Source organism: Miscanthus floridulus, chromosome 16 (assembly GCF_019320115.1).
Source record: "Miscanthus floridulus cultivar M001 chromosome 16, ASM1932011v1, whole genome shotgun sequence".
Lineage (NCBI taxonomy): Eukaryota > Viridiplantae > Streptophyta > Magnoliopsida > Poales > Poaceae > Miscanthus > Miscanthus floridulus.
The window spans coordinates 65500959-65520720 of NC_089595.1; the positions used below are offsets into that span (position 1 = coordinate 65500959).

The 19762-nt window shown below is 46.6% G+C and overlaps 3 protein-coding genes and 1 pseudogene across 3 annotated transcripts; all 4 read left to right on the top strand.

The window, feature by feature from the left end:
• The first annotated feature begins 7399 nt into the window (after window positions 1-7399).
• On the top strand, window positions 7400-10696 carry LOC136511928 (lipase-like). The gene is made up of 10 exons (XM_066505950.1): window positions 7400-7765; window positions 8179-8249; window positions 8373-8438; window positions 8548-8595; window positions 8688-8755; window positions 9004-9076; window positions 9159-9320; window positions 9842-10036; window positions 10186-10277; window positions 10368-10696. The coding sequence occupies exons 1-10, from the start codon at window positions 7699-7701 to the stop codon at window positions 10561-10563; spliced, it is 1038 nt and encodes a 345-aa protein (XP_066362047.1). The 5' UTR covers window positions 7400-7698; the 3' UTR covers window positions 10564-10696.
• Window positions 10697-10851: 155 nt separating this feature from the next.
• Window positions 10852-14636, top strand: LOC136511930 (mitogen-activated protein kinase kinase 9-like; annotated as a pseudogene).
• On the top strand, window positions 14466-14855 carry LOC136510759 (beta-amyrin 28-monooxygenase-like). The gene has a single exon (XM_066505105.1). It carries the CDS (start codon window positions 14466-14468, stop codon window positions 14853-14855), a length of 390 nt encoding a protein of 129 aa, XP_066361202.1.
• A 1110-nt stretch (window positions 14856-15965) lies between these two features.
• On the top strand, window positions 15966-16379 carry LOC136510760 (galactoside 2-alpha-L-fucosyltransferase-like). Its single transcript, XM_066505106.1, has one exon. It carries the CDS (start codon window positions 15966-15968, stop codon window positions 16377-16379), a length of 414 nt encoding a protein of 137 aa, XP_066361203.1.
• The last annotated feature ends 3383 nt before the right edge of the window (window positions 16380-19762 follow it).

Here is a 19762-nt window from a genome sequence, read left to right on the forward strand (position 1 = left end):
AAAAGAACTCGGTTTTTCGAAAGAACTCGAATAAGACTCTGTTTTGGGAGCAGAACCTAAGTTTGAATCGGATGCGTGAAGTCACAAAATCTGAGTCAGATTGGACATCATGAGCTGCGCAAATCTTCCGGCAAGCTGATCTGTCGTTGTCGCTGAAATGAAAAAGTCCTGATGATGATCTGAATCTTCGAGGAGACGGTTTTGGAGCTTGCCATCGTCGCCTGCCTCGCAGATCCATGAACCGAAGATGAAGGTTGATCCTTTTGAGAAGATCATGTTGTCGAGGTCCATCGAGCTCTCGGATGCAAAGTCGCCGAAAGCCCCTACCTGGCGCGCCAGCTGTCGATGTTTGACCACCGATAGCCTACCACGGGGGTCCCTGGGGCAGTATGTTCAGGCTTCAGCATTTGCGGAACTCGATGGTTAACGTAAGAGACAGTCTATTTATCCTGGTTTGGGCCCTCGATCGTTGATCGAGTAATAGCCCTACGTCTAGTTCGGCGTTAGCCTTTGCGTTGGATTGATTGTCCAGTGTTGTGTTGTACAATTGTTCTCTGAACTCCCGATCCAAGGAGCCCTGCCCTCCTTTATATAGTCAAGAGGCCAGAGTCCTAGTCGGTTTACAATGAGAGTTCCTAGTAGGATCACAGAGTAATACTACTACTAAGATTACATGAGAAGAATCCTAGTTAGACTAGTTCTCCCTTCCGTGCGGGGTATCCCATGGGTCCCGCACCAATAGGATGATATTCAACACAATGTCAGAGATGAAACTCTTTCTTCAGGACTATGTTGTGTACCACCATAGGCCGTACACCGTCACTCATTCGGACCAGGAGTTGAGGTACCACGTGATATGCAAAAACAATTGTATGTGGAGGTTAAATGCACGAAAGAGACAAAGTGATGGCAAGTGGAGGATAACTAAAGTTGTCGAACCCCACACTTGCCTAAACAATAGGGGGAAGGAAAATCATCAGCAACTCACTGCATGTTACCTTGCCCGTCGTATATTGGGGCTCGTTGATGACAATAACGACATTTCGATGTCTTCTTTACAATAGTCCATATCTAGATTCGTTAAGTATGATGTGACGTACGGAAAAGCTTGGTGTGCCAAGCAAATTGCTCTGGCAATTTGATGGGGTAGTTGGGAGGAAGTGTACAACAGAGTGTCCTGCGTCTTATGTGCAATGCATTACTACAACCCTAGCTTGAAATGGTTTGTGGACACTGGAGGGATGTGTTTTTGGGACCCATTGAGGCATGTCCTCTATCGTGTGTTCTGGTTGTTTGCGTAAATGGAACATGCATTCCAGTTTTGTTGGCCAGTCGTACTTGTTGATGGCACTTTTCTGACAGGAAAGTACAGGGGCACCATGATGATGGCTGCTGCTGTTGATCCTGAGGACCAGATAGTACCCGTGGCTTTTGCTTTGGCAGAGGGAGAGAACAATGAATCGTGGTCATGGTTTATGCGGCTTCTATGTGTACAAGTGCTTGGCCCATCTCGCACTATATGTTTGATCTCGGACCATCACACACTGCTTCTTAATGCTGTAGCTGAGCATATAGATGGGTTCCCACCTCTAGTACATAGATGGTGCATGAGTCACTTTGCCGCTAATTTCTGGCGGCGTCAGCGGAAGCAGGAGGTACGTGACAAGGTAAAGGCTATATGTTGTTTATGTACAGAGCACCAGTTCAAGGAGACAAAGAGAGAACTAGACAAGATGGTAAATGAAGCGGGAAAGGCCTGGTTAGAGGTGCAGATGGAACAGAAGGCTCAGTGGGCATTAGCATATGATGAGGGGGGTTTTAGGTATGGCATCATGACCACTAACTCCTCGAAGTCCTTCAACCGTGTATTCATCGAAGTTCGATCGTTGCCTGTGTCTAGAATTGTTGAGTTCTCCTTTCATAAGTGCAACAAATATTTTGTGAAGAGGTGGGAACTTGCGCAGAGGAATATAGCTGAGCAGGGGCGTTTTGAAAAGGCCGGAGCTGAACATTTGAAGGAGGCCGAGGAATTGGCCAAGCAGCACACCGCCGAGCCATATGGACCCCGCCGCCATATCTTTAGTGTACAGGGCAAGGGTGGCACAAGCTTGGGCGGCGAACGTTATGGTGGACGAAACTACCGAGTTGATCTTGAAAAGGTAGAGTGCAGTTGCAACGTCCCTCAGATCATGCATGCCCCTTGCTCTCATATGATCATGGCCTGCAGGGTTCGCGGGTACAACTATGAGGATCTGCCATATGTCACCCTTGTATCTCCGTTCAAACACCGTTAGTATTTGGGAGATGAGCTTCGAGCCATACCTTGACCCCACACAGTGGCCGTCTTATAATGGTTATGACTATGTGCCGCATCCAGATCTAATGAAGGTAGGGAAGGGTAGGAGGAAGAAGAAACGACTCAAGGAGGACATGGACGCTATGAGAGGGTACGACGAAGACATGTACGGTGGGGGAGACTTCAACGAGACCCGTGGCAAGAATCTTTGCTCCGTTTGCAAACAATCTGATCACAAGGCTAGCAGGCATAGAAGATGAGGGTAGCAGGTGCTTTTATATTGTGTTCGTATTGCATAACAAGTAGTTCAAATTTTGCAATGCTACATAATGTTAATCTAAATATTGTTAATTTGAATACTCTAACCCTTCGTTTATCAATTTGTAACAAGATGGCTCCTCCCACGCCGCACCAGATGTACCCCCTTCTTGAGGTGGAGTACGACGACCCCCTTCTTCCACCGAACGACGAGGTTTTCGAGAGGCATTCGAGGGATCCTTACATTCCTGGGACTTAGTTCATTACGTTGAACTTATGTCAAACGAATATTGTCGTCAAAAACTTACAGAATCATAAACCAATGAAAATGTTATGTGGCAACTTATCATCCATTTATTGCTTCATATTCGTTTCAACTTGCGCACGGTCGTGACAGCACTTGTAGTTTTTTACAGCACCGACAACAGCTCAATTGAGGTTGGTCGGTTTCTGCCCGCATCACTGACATATCGTGGACTATGGCGCGGCAGAACCTGGGCTATGGCGCGGCTGAACCAGTGAGCTATGGTGCTGTATTCGAGATAATTTCACTCGATTATGTTCGTTTTAGAAATTCTCAGCGCATGATACAAACAGATGTGATCACTTAAGATCGAACATGGGTAATCTGAGTACATGATACATAGTTACAATATATCAGTAGTTCAAATGGAATATAAGATAGCATAATAGAATTTCTAGTACATAGCTAGATTGATCATTAATAAAGCATGAAACTAACAGATGGTGTAATAAAAAACCCTCAGTCAGAAACATACTGAGTAAGCAACTCGTCGTCCGAGTACCAATCCTCAACCACTACTCTGTTGCTGTGGCTAGGCTCACCTGTATTGCCCTGACCTGCCTTTCGCCTGTAGTAAGCGGCCTCCACTTCATCTGTGGCCTCTGCGGCCTGAGTGAAGAATGCATCGTCATCCTCCTCCGCCTGTAAGGCCGCCTTTGCTAGAGTGATGAGCTCGCTTAGTCTACCAGTGTCAGTTTCAGCCTCCTCCGCCTGTAAGCCCGTCTCTGCTAGAGCGATGAGCTCGCTGAGTCTGGCAGTATCGTCCTCATCCTCGTTCCCCTCATCAGACAACACAATCAGTGATTCAATAGTGCGACCAACTCGCTTTTTGTGCTCATCTAACTTCTTTTCCTTGTACCTTACATGAGCCACCTCTGCAGCATGTTCCTCGCTGCATCCAATCCTTTCATGTATAAAATGCAATCAGTTAGCAACATGATTATATTACATTTAAAATCAGACAACAAAAAAAGGCTTTCAAACACTCACTGGCATATAATGCAACAACATGCTCGTTCAAGACCTGCATTTGTACTCTTGTCTCCTCCCTTGCCTCCTTCCTTGCCCTCTCCTCCTCTAACGTCATCCGTCTCTCCAATCCTCATTTGTCAAGCCCAACGTCGATCGGGTTACAAATACTGCGCTGTCTAGCAAACTCACGCATCTTGTCTTTGTGATGTTTAACGAAAAGGTTGATGTAGTTAGGTCCATATCCCCTCTTCCATGCAATTACTTGTTTCCCCTTCAGTTCATCCAAGAACTTAGCTTGACCATCATAACATTCCCACCTGCATTTCCTAGTGCTCTGTTCAAACGAAAAATTATATCATATATGTCTTAGCAAAAGAAACAAAATACGATTTCATGGTTACCACAAAAATTACCAACCTCATCATAGTCAACCATATGGCCGCAATAATGGCCTATTCCAAGCTCCGAATGAACTAGACCGTAGTTGGATTTAACACCACATTCGCACTTGACTGGAGGTGCTTTGTAAACTAACCTTTCTTTCTTCTTTTGCTTTACCTTTGGAGGTTCTTCGAGCCATTTGTTCTTAGGACCATACAACCACTCCTTGAAACGATACTTCACCATTGAATACACCTAAAAAACATGACATTAGTACATGAACACATATAGCTCAACATTTCAACACATACACTTTGCACTTACTTCATGCTTGTTTGGACACACAAACTCCAACGTATTCTCAGGGTTTATCATAGTTTGATCTCCGTAATCGCACAGAGGAGGTTCCTCGAGTCGTCTAACTGCGGCTAAGTGCTTCTCCTTAGCCGTCATTGGAGGGGGGTTAGGGGGAGGTGGAACCCACCGCTCGAAGTGCTCTCGTGGATGTCGCCCTCTCTACCAATCATCGAAAAGGAGGTACTTGGGGTCAAACTTGTCTGCACCGTTGATTCACTGAAAGAAAAAAGCACCTCTCATGGGCCTATACAATAAAATTTCAACAAAATATTAGTAACCTATTAATACAAATGAAGAAAAAACATACGGAAACAATTACTTACATTAAAACGACTGCATGTGTAGAAGCAACAAGCCGCTGTGTCCGGATGTCTCGATTGAAACACGTCGGTCGGACGACCACAGTCATAGTTAGGGACAGGGAGTTTAGGAGGGACGGGGGCATGTTTGCTAGACTCGTCGAGGTATAATTTTCTAGGATGACCCCGTTTTTGTCACAACTGCTCCCGAAATATGTCTTCCATCTAATAAAACAGTTCAAAACAACACAAATTAATGTAAAATATAATCATTTGCATTGCAAGTCAAATAATATAACCAACACTTATAGCAATAAAAACATACATGGTAAACATACTTCTAACTAAATAATTAACCTTAACACTAACAAAATCAAACTAATATCTTCCTTCAAACTGTAGCCCATAGTTTCCAAACATAATTTTTCTCCTAACCTTAACTCCCATTCATAATATCCCATCCACCATTCAAACGAAAATCAAAAGTGTGTTATTACCTTGAACGAGGACGAGGAGGAAGGGAGGCGGCCGGGGAATGGAAGAGAAGGGAGGAAGGCGACAACGGAGGGCCGAGCGGGCGGCGGGCGTGGCGGCCAGGCGCGGGCAGGGGGGAACTGGCCGCGGAGTTTTATTCGGCTCTGCCGTGCCAAGATCGGTGGCGCGGCAAGCCCAGCCACGTCACCGGTCAGCGATTCCGGTTGTCGCCACGTCAGCCCGCTGCCGCGCCACTATGCATAGCGTGGCACAGGCTAAAAGTGTTAGTTTAAAAAAAACAGACAACGTTAGATTTAAAATTAATTTTCAAAAAGTGTTAAAATTAAAAAAAAATCCACACCTATGCGCAGTTGTTTCACTCAAAAAAAAAAGGAAAAGAACTTAATGTAGGTCCTATCGGCTGTAAACTGGATTTGCTTCCTTCTTATATGACATAGCAGTGCTTCTTCTAATTTTTCAAAAAAAAAAGAAAGGAAAGGAAACTATGCGCAGTTTTTTTTTTAGCAAAAGAAACTATGCGCAGTTGTGCCGCATGCATGGGATCCATCTGTGTCTTGTCTTCCGCTTTGCGCCTGGGCTCGACGGAGTTCGTGCATCAGACCCTCAGTTTTTGCATCAATCTGTCTTCCTCCCTGGGTTCGTCAATGACGCAGTTTATATATGCTGCATGAGCTGATGATGATAAGAGAAAATGCCGCGCAGTCCTCAGGAAATTAGACATCCATCATGTGATGTGATACTGGTGCAGCACAGCACTGGCACATGTTCACTCCAACGAGGCAACGAACTAGCAAAACACTGCTACAGATCAAGCATAGTCGTTCGTTCCAGAATCCAGAGATAAAGATCTGCTGTAAATAATAAAAACACTTCAGTTCCGTTGTCTAAAGATGAGTTTTTATTAGACCAGTTGACTGTACAAAGAAATTTCTCAAGGGCTGCGTTTGAGGGGCCAATACAACCTGAACTTCATCTAAAATTGGTTATGCAAGTTGATCTTGTGGCAAATATCTCTCTATTCGCTCTAGTGGCCTGGGAACTATGGAAGAAGAGGAATGGAAGGTGCTTTCGCTAAGCCTCCTCCATGATTGTGCAAATCCTCACGCATATCAGGCACATGGCGGACCAGTGGATAGGCGTCAGGGCGGCAAAGGTTGTCTTCTGCGTGATTAGTCGCCTTATACTAAGTCCGCTAGGAGGGGATATGCTCATTGTACAAAATTTTTTCTAGGCACATGTTTATTAGCAACTCCTATAATTTTTTTTCTAGGCACGTGACCATAGTTTTTGTACCTCGGATGTTTTTTTATTAGAATATATACTTTTTTGAAAAAAAAAATTGTTATAAATTTTTTTATGTTTTTTAAATATTCTTAGTCGATTTATCCCCTAGTCTTATTTATCTCCTTTGATTGATGTGACGCCACATTACAAAACCATCCCAGGTACAAAAATAAAAGGTTTTAAAAGTTAAAAGATATAAAAAAAATTTAGTTTGTAGTTTAAAGAGCAAAATCAGACAAGTACGACAGTCTAGGGAACTTAGGACCGGTTTGTAGCCAAAGATTTGGTAACGAAAAGTTAGGCAAAAAAATGTCATATATTTGAAGTTAAATGTGAGAAATTGTTAGTTTTGTAGAAAGCTAAATGATAGCTAAAATTATGGCTTATTAAATCTTTGACTTGACATGTTTTTGGAATTCTACCAAATACACTCTTAGACCTTTTTTTTAAAACTCTTAGACTTTTTCTAAAGAGCCTTTTCCTCCTTTATTCGTCCTGTTTACTTGGCTTATAAACCGTATTTTTTTAGCCAACGAATAATATTTTTTTCTCACAACAAATTAGCCAACAGTGCTTTCAATCATGACTTATCAGACAAGCAAAACAAACGGGGCAATTAAACGCCGAGCCCAATCACTATCCAGCCCGAAGGCGAAATACGTCCAATCGTCTAAATCCCTTAAGGATGGATCGTCTTTTGCCAGATAACCCCACGATTTATACATAAATCCCATAATGGCTCCTAAATCCTCGCTGTTATCTTTTCTCTCTCTTCTCTTCTGTATTCCCTTCTCTTTACTTGCCCTATACATCTCAAACTCGAATCGTGTATGTATGTATAATAATGGCTCCTAAATCCTTCGTCGGGCACCAAACCCCCAATCATTGATCCCTCGCGGTTGGGCTGATTCCTCCCCGTACAATTTTCGCCGGTCCTGTCTCCGTGAAGACGGATTCCGTTGTTTTCTTGCCCAATTCGGGCAGGATTTTGGTCTTCCTCCTCGCAGCTTGGGGGCGGTTTCGCTCCGGTTCTTGCGCTTCGGCTGCAGGCCATGGAGCCGCGGAGATGGCTCGCGGCAGCCGTTTTGATGTGCCTGCTTGTGCTTTGCTCCGGGAGAGGTAGGTTGTTGGCCCTTCTTTGGTCCTCCAGTTTTTCGCCGTCGAAAAGGAAAAGAAAAATCTATCTTTTGATTTTGTTTCCCCTACCGTTCCCGAGAATGTTTCAAGCGTACTCTGCCTGCCGGTTATTTTTACCCAGTCTTCGTGGGGAATGTGGGCGATCAGTGATGTATTTAGCTTAGGGTATTGTTTAGCGCTAGACGATTAGCAGTACTTATATGCCTTGAACATCCATGCTGTTTGTGAAACGGAAGGTTGTCTCTTGAAGATGCTCGTGCATACATACACAATGTGTCGGCAATCGGCATAACCTCCAAGAATTCGCAGTCAAACTAGTCTGCTTCCTTCTTGTCGTGTCTTATGTATTGCGCATTTCATTGTATTCTCATTTTACCCCTGCCTTTTCGATTCAGAATTCAAGACCAAACATGCACCCATATATGACCCAGCGCTTGCCCGGACACTTGCTGAATATACTTCTGCTGTGAGCTCATCTGACCTTCTTGATGCTGTCATCTTCCACATCCACGTTGGATTATGTTATTGGTGAATACCTCCGTTTCTAGTGTGCATTCCTTGTGGAGTTGAACTTGGTGCTTTTGTGCAGGTCTATACTGCTGACCTGACCCAACTGTTTACATGGACGTGTGAAAGATGTTCTGACTTAACAGAGGTATTTTATATTTGTCATTATCGTAAAACATTCTACGATTTTACCAATGTTTTTCAAATTCACATTTGGCTTGGTGTGAAATCTTCATTAAATTTATTTGGTGACTCAGGGGTTCGAGGTGATAGAGCTGATTGTTGATGTGAAAAATTGCTTACAGGTTACTACTTCTGCCAGTGCACCTGAATCGTTTTCTTTTCACCTAGTAATAGGCTTTTGCTTATATTGATGGTTGTGTTTATGATGAGTCAGGCATATGTTGGATTTAATAGAGACATGAATGCAGTTATAGTTGTGTTCAGGGGCACTCAAGAAAACAGGTAAAAATTCTGATGCATATGCTGGATTGTGTCCAGGAAGTTATTATATCTCTTACCACTTTTTCTTACTTTTAAAATGGTGCCCTTGAAATTCTGGTTCTTTGGAAAAGTTTGCTATCCAATCTTCTGGATGCCATAGGTGCTAAAATGTGTGGCATTTTAAATTAACAATCAAGCCAGGCAAATATAGATATGAAAGTATATGCAATTTATTCTTCTGCAAAAGTTTTATTACTCTTATTTTTCAGCATTCAGAACTGGATAGAAGACTTATTCTGGAAACAACTTGATCTTGACTACCCAGGCATGCCTGAAGCAAAGGTGAGCATGGTCTTTGTAATTATGATGAAACTCCACTCATGCAGATTGCGGACACTATAAATGTTGGTCTTCTACCTTATAGGTTCATAGTGGATTTTATTCTGCTTACCATAACACAACAATGCGTGACGGAGTTGTCAGAGGTATTAAAAGTACTAGGGAACTGTATGGTGATATTCCCATCATGGTCACAGGACATTCCATGGGAGGAGCTATGGCTTCATTTTGCGCCCTTGATCTTGTTGTGAGTAACAAAATTTGCCATGGAAATCTTTTTTTCTATGCTTAGAAGTTGGCCACATCGAATGAGGGAGGGTGCTTTTCTTTCTCAACTTTAGTACTTCTTATCACAAATACAAGTCCATCTAGGTTTGTCCCTTCCACTCAAAACAATGGTAGCCACTTAATTTCAAAATTATTAGATCAAGCACTTTTACATTTTATGGGATGACTACTGCTAATATTTCTTGAGAATCCTTCCAGTACCAATACCAGATAAAATTAAGAACATTGGTCTGAGCATAGATCTTATCTTTTGGCAAACTTCCTATCCTCAGACTAAAGATGTATGTAACTATATGTTCTCCCAGATGGTTTTACACATTTTGTATATGTGATGCGATACCTTTTCAGCATGGACATAAATGTTGCCTCGAGCATATGAAGTCCATGCTATTGATTTTTGGTGGATTAAAGGCTTTTTTTTTTCCTTCGTCACATTTCATTTTATGCCCTATGAAAACCCAAATTTCTGTGTTCTTGTAGGTTAATCTTGGGTTCAAGGATGTGACACTCATGACATTTGGGCAACCTCGGATTGGCAATGCTATATTTGCTTCTAATTTCAAAAGATATTTGCCGAATGCAATTCGAGTGACCAATGCACATGATATTGTACCTCATTTACCCCCATACTATCACTACTTTCCACAAAAGACATACCACCATTTCCCCCGAGAGGTATGTGTTTAGCTTGCTTCCCTTTTACCTTTGCTAGCAACGTGATCTAGTATTGTGTTGATGTTTTCTTAAGATACATGATGAAAATTAGCTATGATTTAATTGTGTCAACGATTTTATGGCACATCCCAATTATGTCATTCTTCTAGGTATGGATTCATAATGTTGGCCTAGGAAGCCTCATCATATATTCGATTGCGGAAATTTGTGATGATTCTGGAGAAGACCCGACTTGTAGCAGGTCCCTCTCACACTCATACAAACTTTTTCTGTGGTTTATTAATTCTATCATACTGATGCCCCTCTTAACATCATGTTTTCTGCTTTCTAGGTCTGTGAGTGGAAACAGCGTGCATGACCATATACACTATCTTGGCATCAGCATGCATGCCGAGTCATGGGAACATTGCAGAATCGTTACCGACAATAGAACCCTGCCACAGCAGTATAAGATGGATCCTGATGGCAATATAATCTTGTCGAAGCAGCCTGGCTTATCAGTGAATGAACTACACAGTGCACAATGAAAAACTCAAGATGGCATGAATAATTTTCTTGTATGATCCTACTGTGATGAACTCGAAGGGGATATATTAGGATGAACAACCTTGGTGATTGTTCTGTTGGGCCACGTAAAAAAAATACTGGCAGCAATCTTCATTCTATAGTGTACTTGTTAGTTCTCATAGGATGTATGTACATATTAAAGATATATGGCGCGCCGGCGGCCTCCCAGGGTGTCCACGTACGTTCTATTTAGCTGGTGCGTTAGATAGAAATTCAACGGCTCAGATGAAGCGCGTCATAACCGGTCTTTCTCCGTGCATTCCACAACCAGCCTTCCTCCGTGTATTCGTTAGGGGATAGATGAAGCAGTTGGATGCATTCAATGAAGTAAGGCATCCCTAGTGATTGTACGCGACATGTTAATGGACGTTGACGCGTAATAGGGGACGGTGGATTCTCGGCATGCATAGTCGGTGCCTAATTAGCATGGTGGTCGGCACGCGTGCGAGTATATGTGCGTGCATGATGTTGGAGCCTTGCTTTGCATGCATACATGAGGTATCTGTTTGTGTGTGCGGGTGTACTGCTGACACTTGCTTGTTTGTATGCTGGCCGCTACATCAGATAAAGACAAATGGGGCAGATAGACAAATTTAATGCCTCCCCAACAATTCACCGAAACATTTGTACTCCGCCGGGCCAGTGCCGCTCCGCCGCACCAGCTGAGATTGACGGCCTCCGTGCCGATGGCAGCTCCAGCGTCGGCGCCAGAGGAGCTGCGGCTATCGGACCTCGATTGGATCGGCGACCTCGTCGAGGGCGGCTTAGCCAGGGTCTGCAAGGCACGCCATTGCCGCACTGGCGCGGTGAAAGGTCCTAGTATGGCTAGAGGGGGTGAATAGCCTATTTAAAATTCTACAAATCAACTAGAGCAATTTAATTAGTATGACAAATAGCGTAATGCAAACTTGCTCTAGCTCTACAAGGGTTGCAAGCCACCTATCAACAATTCTAGTTGCAATGATTACTTAGACACACAAACTTGCTATGTAACTACTCACTAAGAGCTCTCAATCTTGCTACTCTAAAGAGCTCAACTAGATGAATATATATAATAAAGCAAGCTCTCAATTCTAATTACACTAAAGAGCTTGTATCAACTAGTTTGCAAGAATGTAAATAAGTGAGTAGGGTGATTATACTGCCGTGTAGGGGATGAACCAATCACAAGATAAATATATAGCCAATCACCGGAAGAATACCAAAGACAAGAGACAATCGATTTTCTCCCGAGGTTCACGTGCTTGCCAACACGCTACGTCCCCGTTGTGTCGACCAACACTTGGTGGTTCGGCGTCTAAGAGGTGTTTCACAAACCTCGTCCACACAATAGGACACCGCAAGAACTGACCCACAAGTGAGGTAACTCAATGACACGAGCAATTTACTAGAGTTACCTTTCGGCGCTCCGTCGGAGAAGGTACAACTCCCCTCATAATCACCGGAGACGGCCACGAACAATCACCAACTCGTGCTGATCCTCCTCCGCTGCACCGAGCCGTCTAGGTGGTGGCAACCACCAAGAGAAACAAGCGAAATCCGCAGCGCAATACGAATGCCAAGTGCCTCTAGATGCAATCACTCAAGCAATGCACTTAGATTCTCTCCCAATCTCACAATGATGATGGATCAATGATGGAGATGAGTGGGAGGGCTTTGGCTAAGCTCACAAGGTTGCTATGTCAATGAAAATGTGCAAGAGTATAAGCTTGAACCGGCCATGGGGCTTTAAATAGAAGCCCCTATCAAATAGAACCGTTATACCCCTTCACTGGGCATAACGCGGGCTGACCGGACGCTGCAGTCCAACTGACCGGACGCTCCGGTCATAAATACCGGACGCGTCCGGTCGGCATACCGGACGTGTCCGGTAGCCCCTAGACTGCCACGTGTCCAGTTCAAACCATCATAGCCATTGCTACTTAATCTACCGACGACCGGACACTCACACCGGACGCAGAGACTTAATTGACCGGACGCTGCACCGCCGAGTTCGGTCGAGTCCAGTAAGCCACCAGGGCCGACCGAACGCGTCAGGTAGAAACTGACCGGACGTTGAGCCTCAGTGTCCGGTCGAGTACAGTAAGCACCCATGGACGACCGGACGCGTCCGGTCACACGGGACCGGACGCTGCCAGCGTCCGATCGACTGCACTGCCTTCGCTGAATCATACCGGACGCGTCCGAACGTGTCCGGTGTGGCGACCGGACGCGTCCGGTCACTTAGTACGTCGCCAAATACCGGACGTGTCTGGTCACCATACCGGACGCGTCCGGTCACTCTGTTAACAGCGCGACTCACTCCTTTTCGACTCTATCTCCTTCACCCTTGCTCAAATGTGCCAACCACCAAGTGTATCACCTTGTGCACATATGTTAGCATATTTTCATAAACTTTGTCAAGGGTGTTAGTACCCCACTAGATCCTAAATGCATATACAATGAATTAGAGCATCTAGTGGCACTTTGATAACCGCATTTCGATACGAGTTTCACTCCTCTTAATAGTACGACTATCTATCCTAAATGTGATCACACTCGCTAAGTGTCTTGATCACCGAAACAAAATGGCTCATACAATTTTACCTTTGCCTTGAGCCTTTTGTTTTTCTCTTTCTTCTTTTCCAAGTTTAAGCATTTGATCATCACCATGTCATCACCATTGTCATGATCTTCGCTATTGCTTCATCACTTGGAGTAGTGCTACCTATCTCATAATCACTTTGATAAACTAGGTTAGCACTTAGGATTTTATCAATTAACCAAAACCAAACTAGAACTTTCGCTCGGTCTTCGCGCTCAAGCTGTCATTCGACCCGGACCCGCTCATTGTGGAGGTGGAGGCCGAGGTGCTCCGCCGCATGTTGTCGACTTCCACGCCCTGCTCCGTGGGCCCGGTGGCAAGGGCGCTTTCGTGCTGGAGTACATGGACGCCGGGTCTCTCGGCGATCTCCTGCGGCGGCGCGAGGGGCTAGGAATCTCGGAGGCAGCCGTCGCCGAGGTGGCCGCGCACTACGTCGTTGGGCTGGCTCAGCTCCACTCCCGCGGCATCGCGCGCCTCGACGTGAAGCTCGACAACCTCCTCGCCAACACCCGCGGGGAAATCAAGATCAGCGATTTCAACCTTTCCAGGAGCCTCTACGGCGGCTCCGACGAGCACCTCCAGGTCCCCATCACCGGCGGCACTAGGATGTACTTGAGCCCCGAGCGGTTCGCGCCCAATGCCCGCGCCGGTACCTGACCTGGAGCTCTTCTTAGGGCGGCTCTCCCTCTTGCCTGGAGTACAGAAGCCGTCTGCTGAGGAGCTGAAGCAGGCCATCTACGACGGGGAGCCCTCGTCCGTGCCGGAGGATGCAGAGGCGTCAGCAGAGCTGCGCGGGTTCGTGGCGGCGTGCCTGCACAAGGAGCCGGTGCCTCGCCGCGAGCCAGCGTGGGCGGCGCGCCGTCGTCGGGGTCATCTATGAGAGGAGGGCCAAGCTGGAGCACGGGGAGTGCTCGCTGGCCAGCGACGTTGTCAGCCTCATGCTCTCGGAGGGCCTGCCTGACGAGGAGATCATCGATAGCGTCATGTTTCTCATGGTCGCCACGCACGACACCACCGCCGCCCTCCTCACCTTCCTCATCCGGTAGCTCGACGCCGACAAGGACGCCTACGACAAAGTTGTCCAGGGTAATTCCCTTCATCATAGCTAAGCTCTAGCAGACACGCTGATGGGTTGTTCTAATCCATGGATGATACAATCCGATCAGAGCAAGAAGAGATTGCACGGAGCAAGGTGGCCGGGGAGGCTCTGTCGTGGCCTCGTGGGAGGACCTCGGCAAGATGCGGTACACCTAGGCGGCGGCGCTGGAGGCGCTGCGGATGGTGCCTCCGGTGTTCACCATGATGAGGAAGACGGTGGAGGACGTCGAGTACGGCGGCTACATCATACCCAAGGGCTGGCAGGTGATCCACGCGGCCAACATGACGCAGTGGGACCCGGCCATCTTCCCGGAGCCCGGCAGGTTCGACCCGGCTCAGTTCGATAACGCGTCGGCGGTGCCGCCCTTCGCCCTCGTTCCCTTCGGCGGCAGCGCGCGCATCTGCACCGGGAACGAGTTCGCCAGGGTGGAGACGCTGGTGGCCGTGCACCACATCGTGACGATCTTCAGGTGGAAGCTCGCCGCCGGCTGCGACCGCAGCTTCTCCAGGTTTTCGCTGCCGTACCCGTCTCAGGGCCTCCTCATCGACATCGAACCTATTCAGAAATGAATGCTCGCTCGGTTGAGCAATCGCCTTGTAAAGTTCAGTCGTAGCCATAGTTCACTTTGCTGGATGTACATACCCAAGAGGCATGATGCAGGTTTACTGGCTGTGAATTTGCAGGATAATTTTGGGTTACTTGGCAATAATTAAGCCACTAACCTGAAACTGAACCATCCAAATCTCCAGTTATATTTTGGGTTTGCTCGATGTACAAAAGCTAACTGAATTTTACATACAGAGAAGAATCCTAGTGACCCCAAAATTTACAAAATGTACAGCACAGCTAACTTACTTTTTTTTCATTTTCACTATGTCAAACGCCCACTCTTGTGGCTTTCTGCACATAGAGCAAACGCTTATAAGCCAGCTTATTTGCTGGCTTATAAGCCACGGTACAATACTTTTCTCTCTAAAAAAATCAGCCATACAAATCAGCACCCGCGGCTTTTCGACCAGCCGAACACTCCGGCAGTTTGTTTCAGTTCTGGCACCTACTGTTTTTGGACAAGAATAGGTACCGGAATCTTGAATCAAGTGGGATGACGCTGAAACTGCGCACTCCAAGAAGGCGTTGCTTATGCGACGATGATGTATCTTGGATTGCAGCGACTTGGTCTAGTGTTAGATGACGGCAGATCCAGTCGGCGAGTAGAGAGTCCTCCACAATGCCTTTGGCATAACTCTGCAGTAACTTGGGGACTATAAGCTCTCCCTTGTCATTTATACCAACTGATGCTCGGATGTAGTCGCTCATTGATTCCTGAAGCTCAGCTCGAACATTTTCAGTAGAGAAAATCCTTACCTGGGTGATAGGAAGTCATCATTTTCAAAATGGTAATAGGGAAAGAATACGGTTCAAGTGTTATGGCACCTTTACTGTGCACAATGGAAACAGAATTTCTTGGTAACAGAGTTCCATTGTTACCCATTCACTTACCGCAGGTGAAGAGAACATCCCACAACAGAGTGCGAAGAGAACACGGGGCTCAGTATCATTGAATATTTCTTGAGATTCTCTGATGTTTTAAATTTGTGAAGGGCCAGCATCAAGGACTGAAAAGGATGAAAATAGTAAGATGAATTTTCAACTTGTATGATCAATGGAGGGACCTGGAAATGAGGAACAGAGTTATACGAGTTGTGGCCGGCGAGGCGGTGAGCGCGCACCAGCCGAGCCATGAGGAGTACCAGCGCTCCGGCGCCAGGTCGCACGAGCACAAGGCGTGGGCCGAGATATACCTGTTGAGCCTGACTGATGTGCTGGTGACCACCGGCATGTCGACGTTCGGTTACGTGGCGCAGGGGCTCGGCGGCGTGCGGCCGTGGGTGCTATACAAGGCTACCAACAGCTCTACCGTGCCCGATCCGCCGTGCGGCTGGGACGTGTCCATGGAGTCGTGCTTCCACAAACCACCGAGCTATGATTGTCGTCTGAAGCAGTGGGCGACGGACATCTCAAAGGATGTGCCGTACATCCAGCACTGTGACGACTTGAGCTGGGGGCTGAAACTTGTTGGTCGGAACAAATAGGATGTCCCAAGGGGACTGAATATAAGGCTAATCTGAATAGTAAGTTTTATCCTGTTGTTTCTAAACGTGTGATATCATGTAGAGTCAATTGTGAGATGAACCAAACAAGATTGTGTAATGCATAGTTTAAATTTCTTGTTTCATAAACTAATCATAACATTTAATTTGGGGATTGTCTGCTCAGCACTCGGGTGTTCTAGGGGCATGTGTAGTCAAGTTGTGGACAGGCCTCATGCCCTCGAAATTTGAATAAATCCGTGAAGCTTGAATATTTATTTAGCTCTTCTTATTTTAACAACTATCTCAGGGCCTCTCGTAGGGTAGCGGGCGCATTACAAGGATATACAATATGATTGATGCCACCATAGTAGGAGTTAGGATAGCAAAGATGGTCATGGTGAGCTTATCTTCATCTAAGCACATCTTGAGAATGTCAGCTTCTTGCTTCTAACAATGTACTCCGACTCCTGCTTGATGTTTTATTCGATAGTCTCTAGCTTGCAACACTTATCTCAGGCTTCTTCTTAAAATGTTGAAATAGGTTGGCATTTGAATAGGGGGCTTATGCGGGTGATTAGTGTTGAGTGTGGAGTGTCTTGTTGTGAAGGGGGAATGGGGGGTGTTTTATAGGCGATTGATGGCGGGTTTAGAGGGTGGGTGCGCGCCATTATTGGCGGCACTGAGCAGCATTGGGGGCTAAGGGAATCAGGTTTGTGGGGGATAGCAGCGGCAGCAGCGGGCCAATGGAGGTGACATCACGAGTGGTGTCGTGGGGCGGTGGTGCAACATACGGTGGGTGGCGGTGCAGAAGAGACAAACGCCGTGACGCTGAGAGGACGGCACCAGTGTGCGAGAAAAGAAGCGCGGGTGAGTGGCCACTGGCGGTGCGCGTGGCTTTAATTTGCATGCGGTCTTAGGTCAAACATACAACTTGAAAATGAAAACCTACACTATGTTAGTGGGAGGTCTTTAATTTGTGAAAAGGCGGCTTTAATTTTTTACCTCCTTTGCGATTCATTCCCAATCATAGCTGGCCTGCTTCCATCTGAATGGTTGCTTTTCTTGTAACCCGTTTGATTTTTGCCTCGAGAACCCTAAGTAAGTCTAACGAGGTCTAAGGGTAAATAGACATAACAAACACAACGGATGAAGCAAAATGCACGTCCAAAACGCCCTTATACGAGTACAACATATATGCACTCCCTCTCCCATTCTCAACACATCGTTTGGCTCCTACGACCCGACGATTCTTAACATCTATGGATGAAATACAATGGAAAGATTACAACACTAGAGGATGGTGATGAAAAGCACTACTAACTACGGGTACATGTCCCCTAGGACAACTCATCTACTTCGTCGGACCAAACGGCTTCATTCCCGGCCTCGGTTGGTTCTTCTTCTGCACTAGCTAAGGATCTGTCTCCTCTCGTGGTGGTGGCTGAGTGAGGGGAAGCAAGGACTCTACTTCTGATACCTCCGAGGGTGGAGGTGCTGGTGGTACTACAACACCGATTCTCCTTCTTTCTGGTGGGTGGACAGGGATTCCCTCCAAGACCAAGGGTTCCTGCCTTTCTGTGTCAAGCGTCCTACGCTTGGCCCTTGTGACCAGATAAGCATCCCCTAGCTGCTGGGTGTGCCGATCTTTAGCCTCCTTCAGGGCTTCCGCCATGGCAGTCTCACGACTTTCTATGGCTGCCACATTGGCGTGCGCCTCAGCGAGTTGCACTTCGAGCATCCTGGAGAAGATCTCGGCTTCCTCGGCTCGGCGGAGGCACTTCCTCAGCTCCGAGGCCTGCCGGTCATACTTCTCATCCGGAGCAATCAAATACGTGGCCAGATGTACCACAGTTGGGTTGTCTTCTTGCACGTCCCGCCCTTGCAAAGCCTCCATGCGAGCCCTCCATACCCATCGATTCTTTTCCAAAGGTGGAAAGAACTTCATGGGGGTATGAGCAATTGGCTCTTCATAGATCTGGCAAAGATGCTGCAAGGCTTTGTGGGCCACAACTTGGTAGGTGTCGACGAAGCGAAACCCAATTGCGGTCACATTCCAAGCTTTAGTGATATCGAGGAACTCCTCACTCTTCCCAATGTAGATGGTGACCTCACATCGCTCAGTGCCATGTTTCTCATGCTAACGACCCTCATACTCGGGGCGATCCTTGACTCCGAGTTTTTGCAAGGTGGCATACAAGATTTTGGGAAAACTCTCAGCGTTCAGGCAATAGCTGCTAACCCAGGCTCCTGCCATCCTTGGTGGATGATGGCTACAAGGAAGGATCGAGCGAGAAGCTTGCTCGGGAGAAAGGCTAGGTGAGCTGAGACTCACCGAGTGGTGGTACCAAGTGGCTAGGCTAGGCCTTTTGTAGTGAAGGAGCGGTCATTGGTCCTGGCGCAGTCCACCATTTAGTCTAGCATGGAGAACAATAAAAGGAAAGCGACAGGATTTTTACGCGCACAAGACGAGCAGTATCCGAGGCCATTCCCTAAGCTATCCAGAAATTCACTCAGTAAATTTAAAAGTACTGGACATCTTCACCTATGCAGGGTGGGTTGAAAGCAGGTGGACACATTTAATGCATCCCCTCCATGCTACCATTAGATAAAAACAAGTCGGGCAGGTGAACACATTTAATGCCTCTCCTCCTTACCATCAGATAAAAACGATTCATCGACCATGCAGGAACATTTGTACTTGCACATGCATCCATGCATCTAAGACACAGCTTGGTTTGTGTGCACGTTGCTCCCGAGGTGATCGGTGGTTGGGGTTGGTCGCCATTACTATGGCTACCATACTTGCATCTGCACCCATGCATGTAGAGGCGCCCGTTCCTTGTGGCTTTGTGCTTCGCGTCGCCTGTGTTTCACGCCTGCCGTGACTTGTGTCTCCCCGTACTCTTTTCTAGGCTCTTGTCGGAACCTTGTCTTGCAGCCGTATTAGTCATTAATTGCCTCAGACATCGCTCGCCTCGAACACGTGAAAAATTTAGTCGATTCATTTATAGTGATCTCATGCTGGAACCTTGGTGGACCGCACCACGACCACTGACAGCTCTGCCTTTATAAGCAGGGTCTGGCTTAGCCGTTGTTACCACCGCTCGGTGCACTTTGGCTCGCCTAGCTTTTCCTTTTGATCTAGCTTTTTGCTCAGTCCTTCCTTGCAACCACCGCCAGCGATGGCAGGAGCCTGGGTTAGTAGTTACTGCTTGAACATTGAGGGTTTCCCCAAGATCCTGTATGCCACCCTGCAAAAACTCGGAGTCAAAGATTGTCCCGAGTATGAGGGCCGTGAGTATGAAAAGCATGGCACTGAGCGTTGTGAAGTTACCGTCTATATTGGGAAGAGTGAAGAGTTCCCCGACATCACTGAAGCCTAG

Coding starts and splice junctions, on each gene's coding strand:
- LOC136511928 (XM_066505950.1), top strand. CDS start 7,699: ATGGAGCCGCGGAGATGGCTCGCGGCAGCCGTTTTGATGTGCCTGCTT. Junction 8,439..8,547: donor GATGTTCTGACTTAACAGAG/GTATTTTATATT, acceptor TTGGTGACTCAG/GGGTTCGAGGTGATAGAGCT. Junction 9,321..9,841: donor TTTGCGCCCTTGATCTTGTT/GTGAGTAACAAA, acceptor GTGTTCTTGTAG/GTTAATCTTGGGTTCAAGGA.
- LOC136510759 (XM_066505105.1), top strand. CDS start 14,466: ATGGTGCCTCCGGTGTTCACCATGATGAGGAAGACGGTGGAGGACGTC.
- LOC136510760 (XM_066505106.1), top strand. CDS start 15,966: ATGAGGAACAGAGTTATACGAGTTGTGGCCGGCGAGGCGGTGAGCGCG.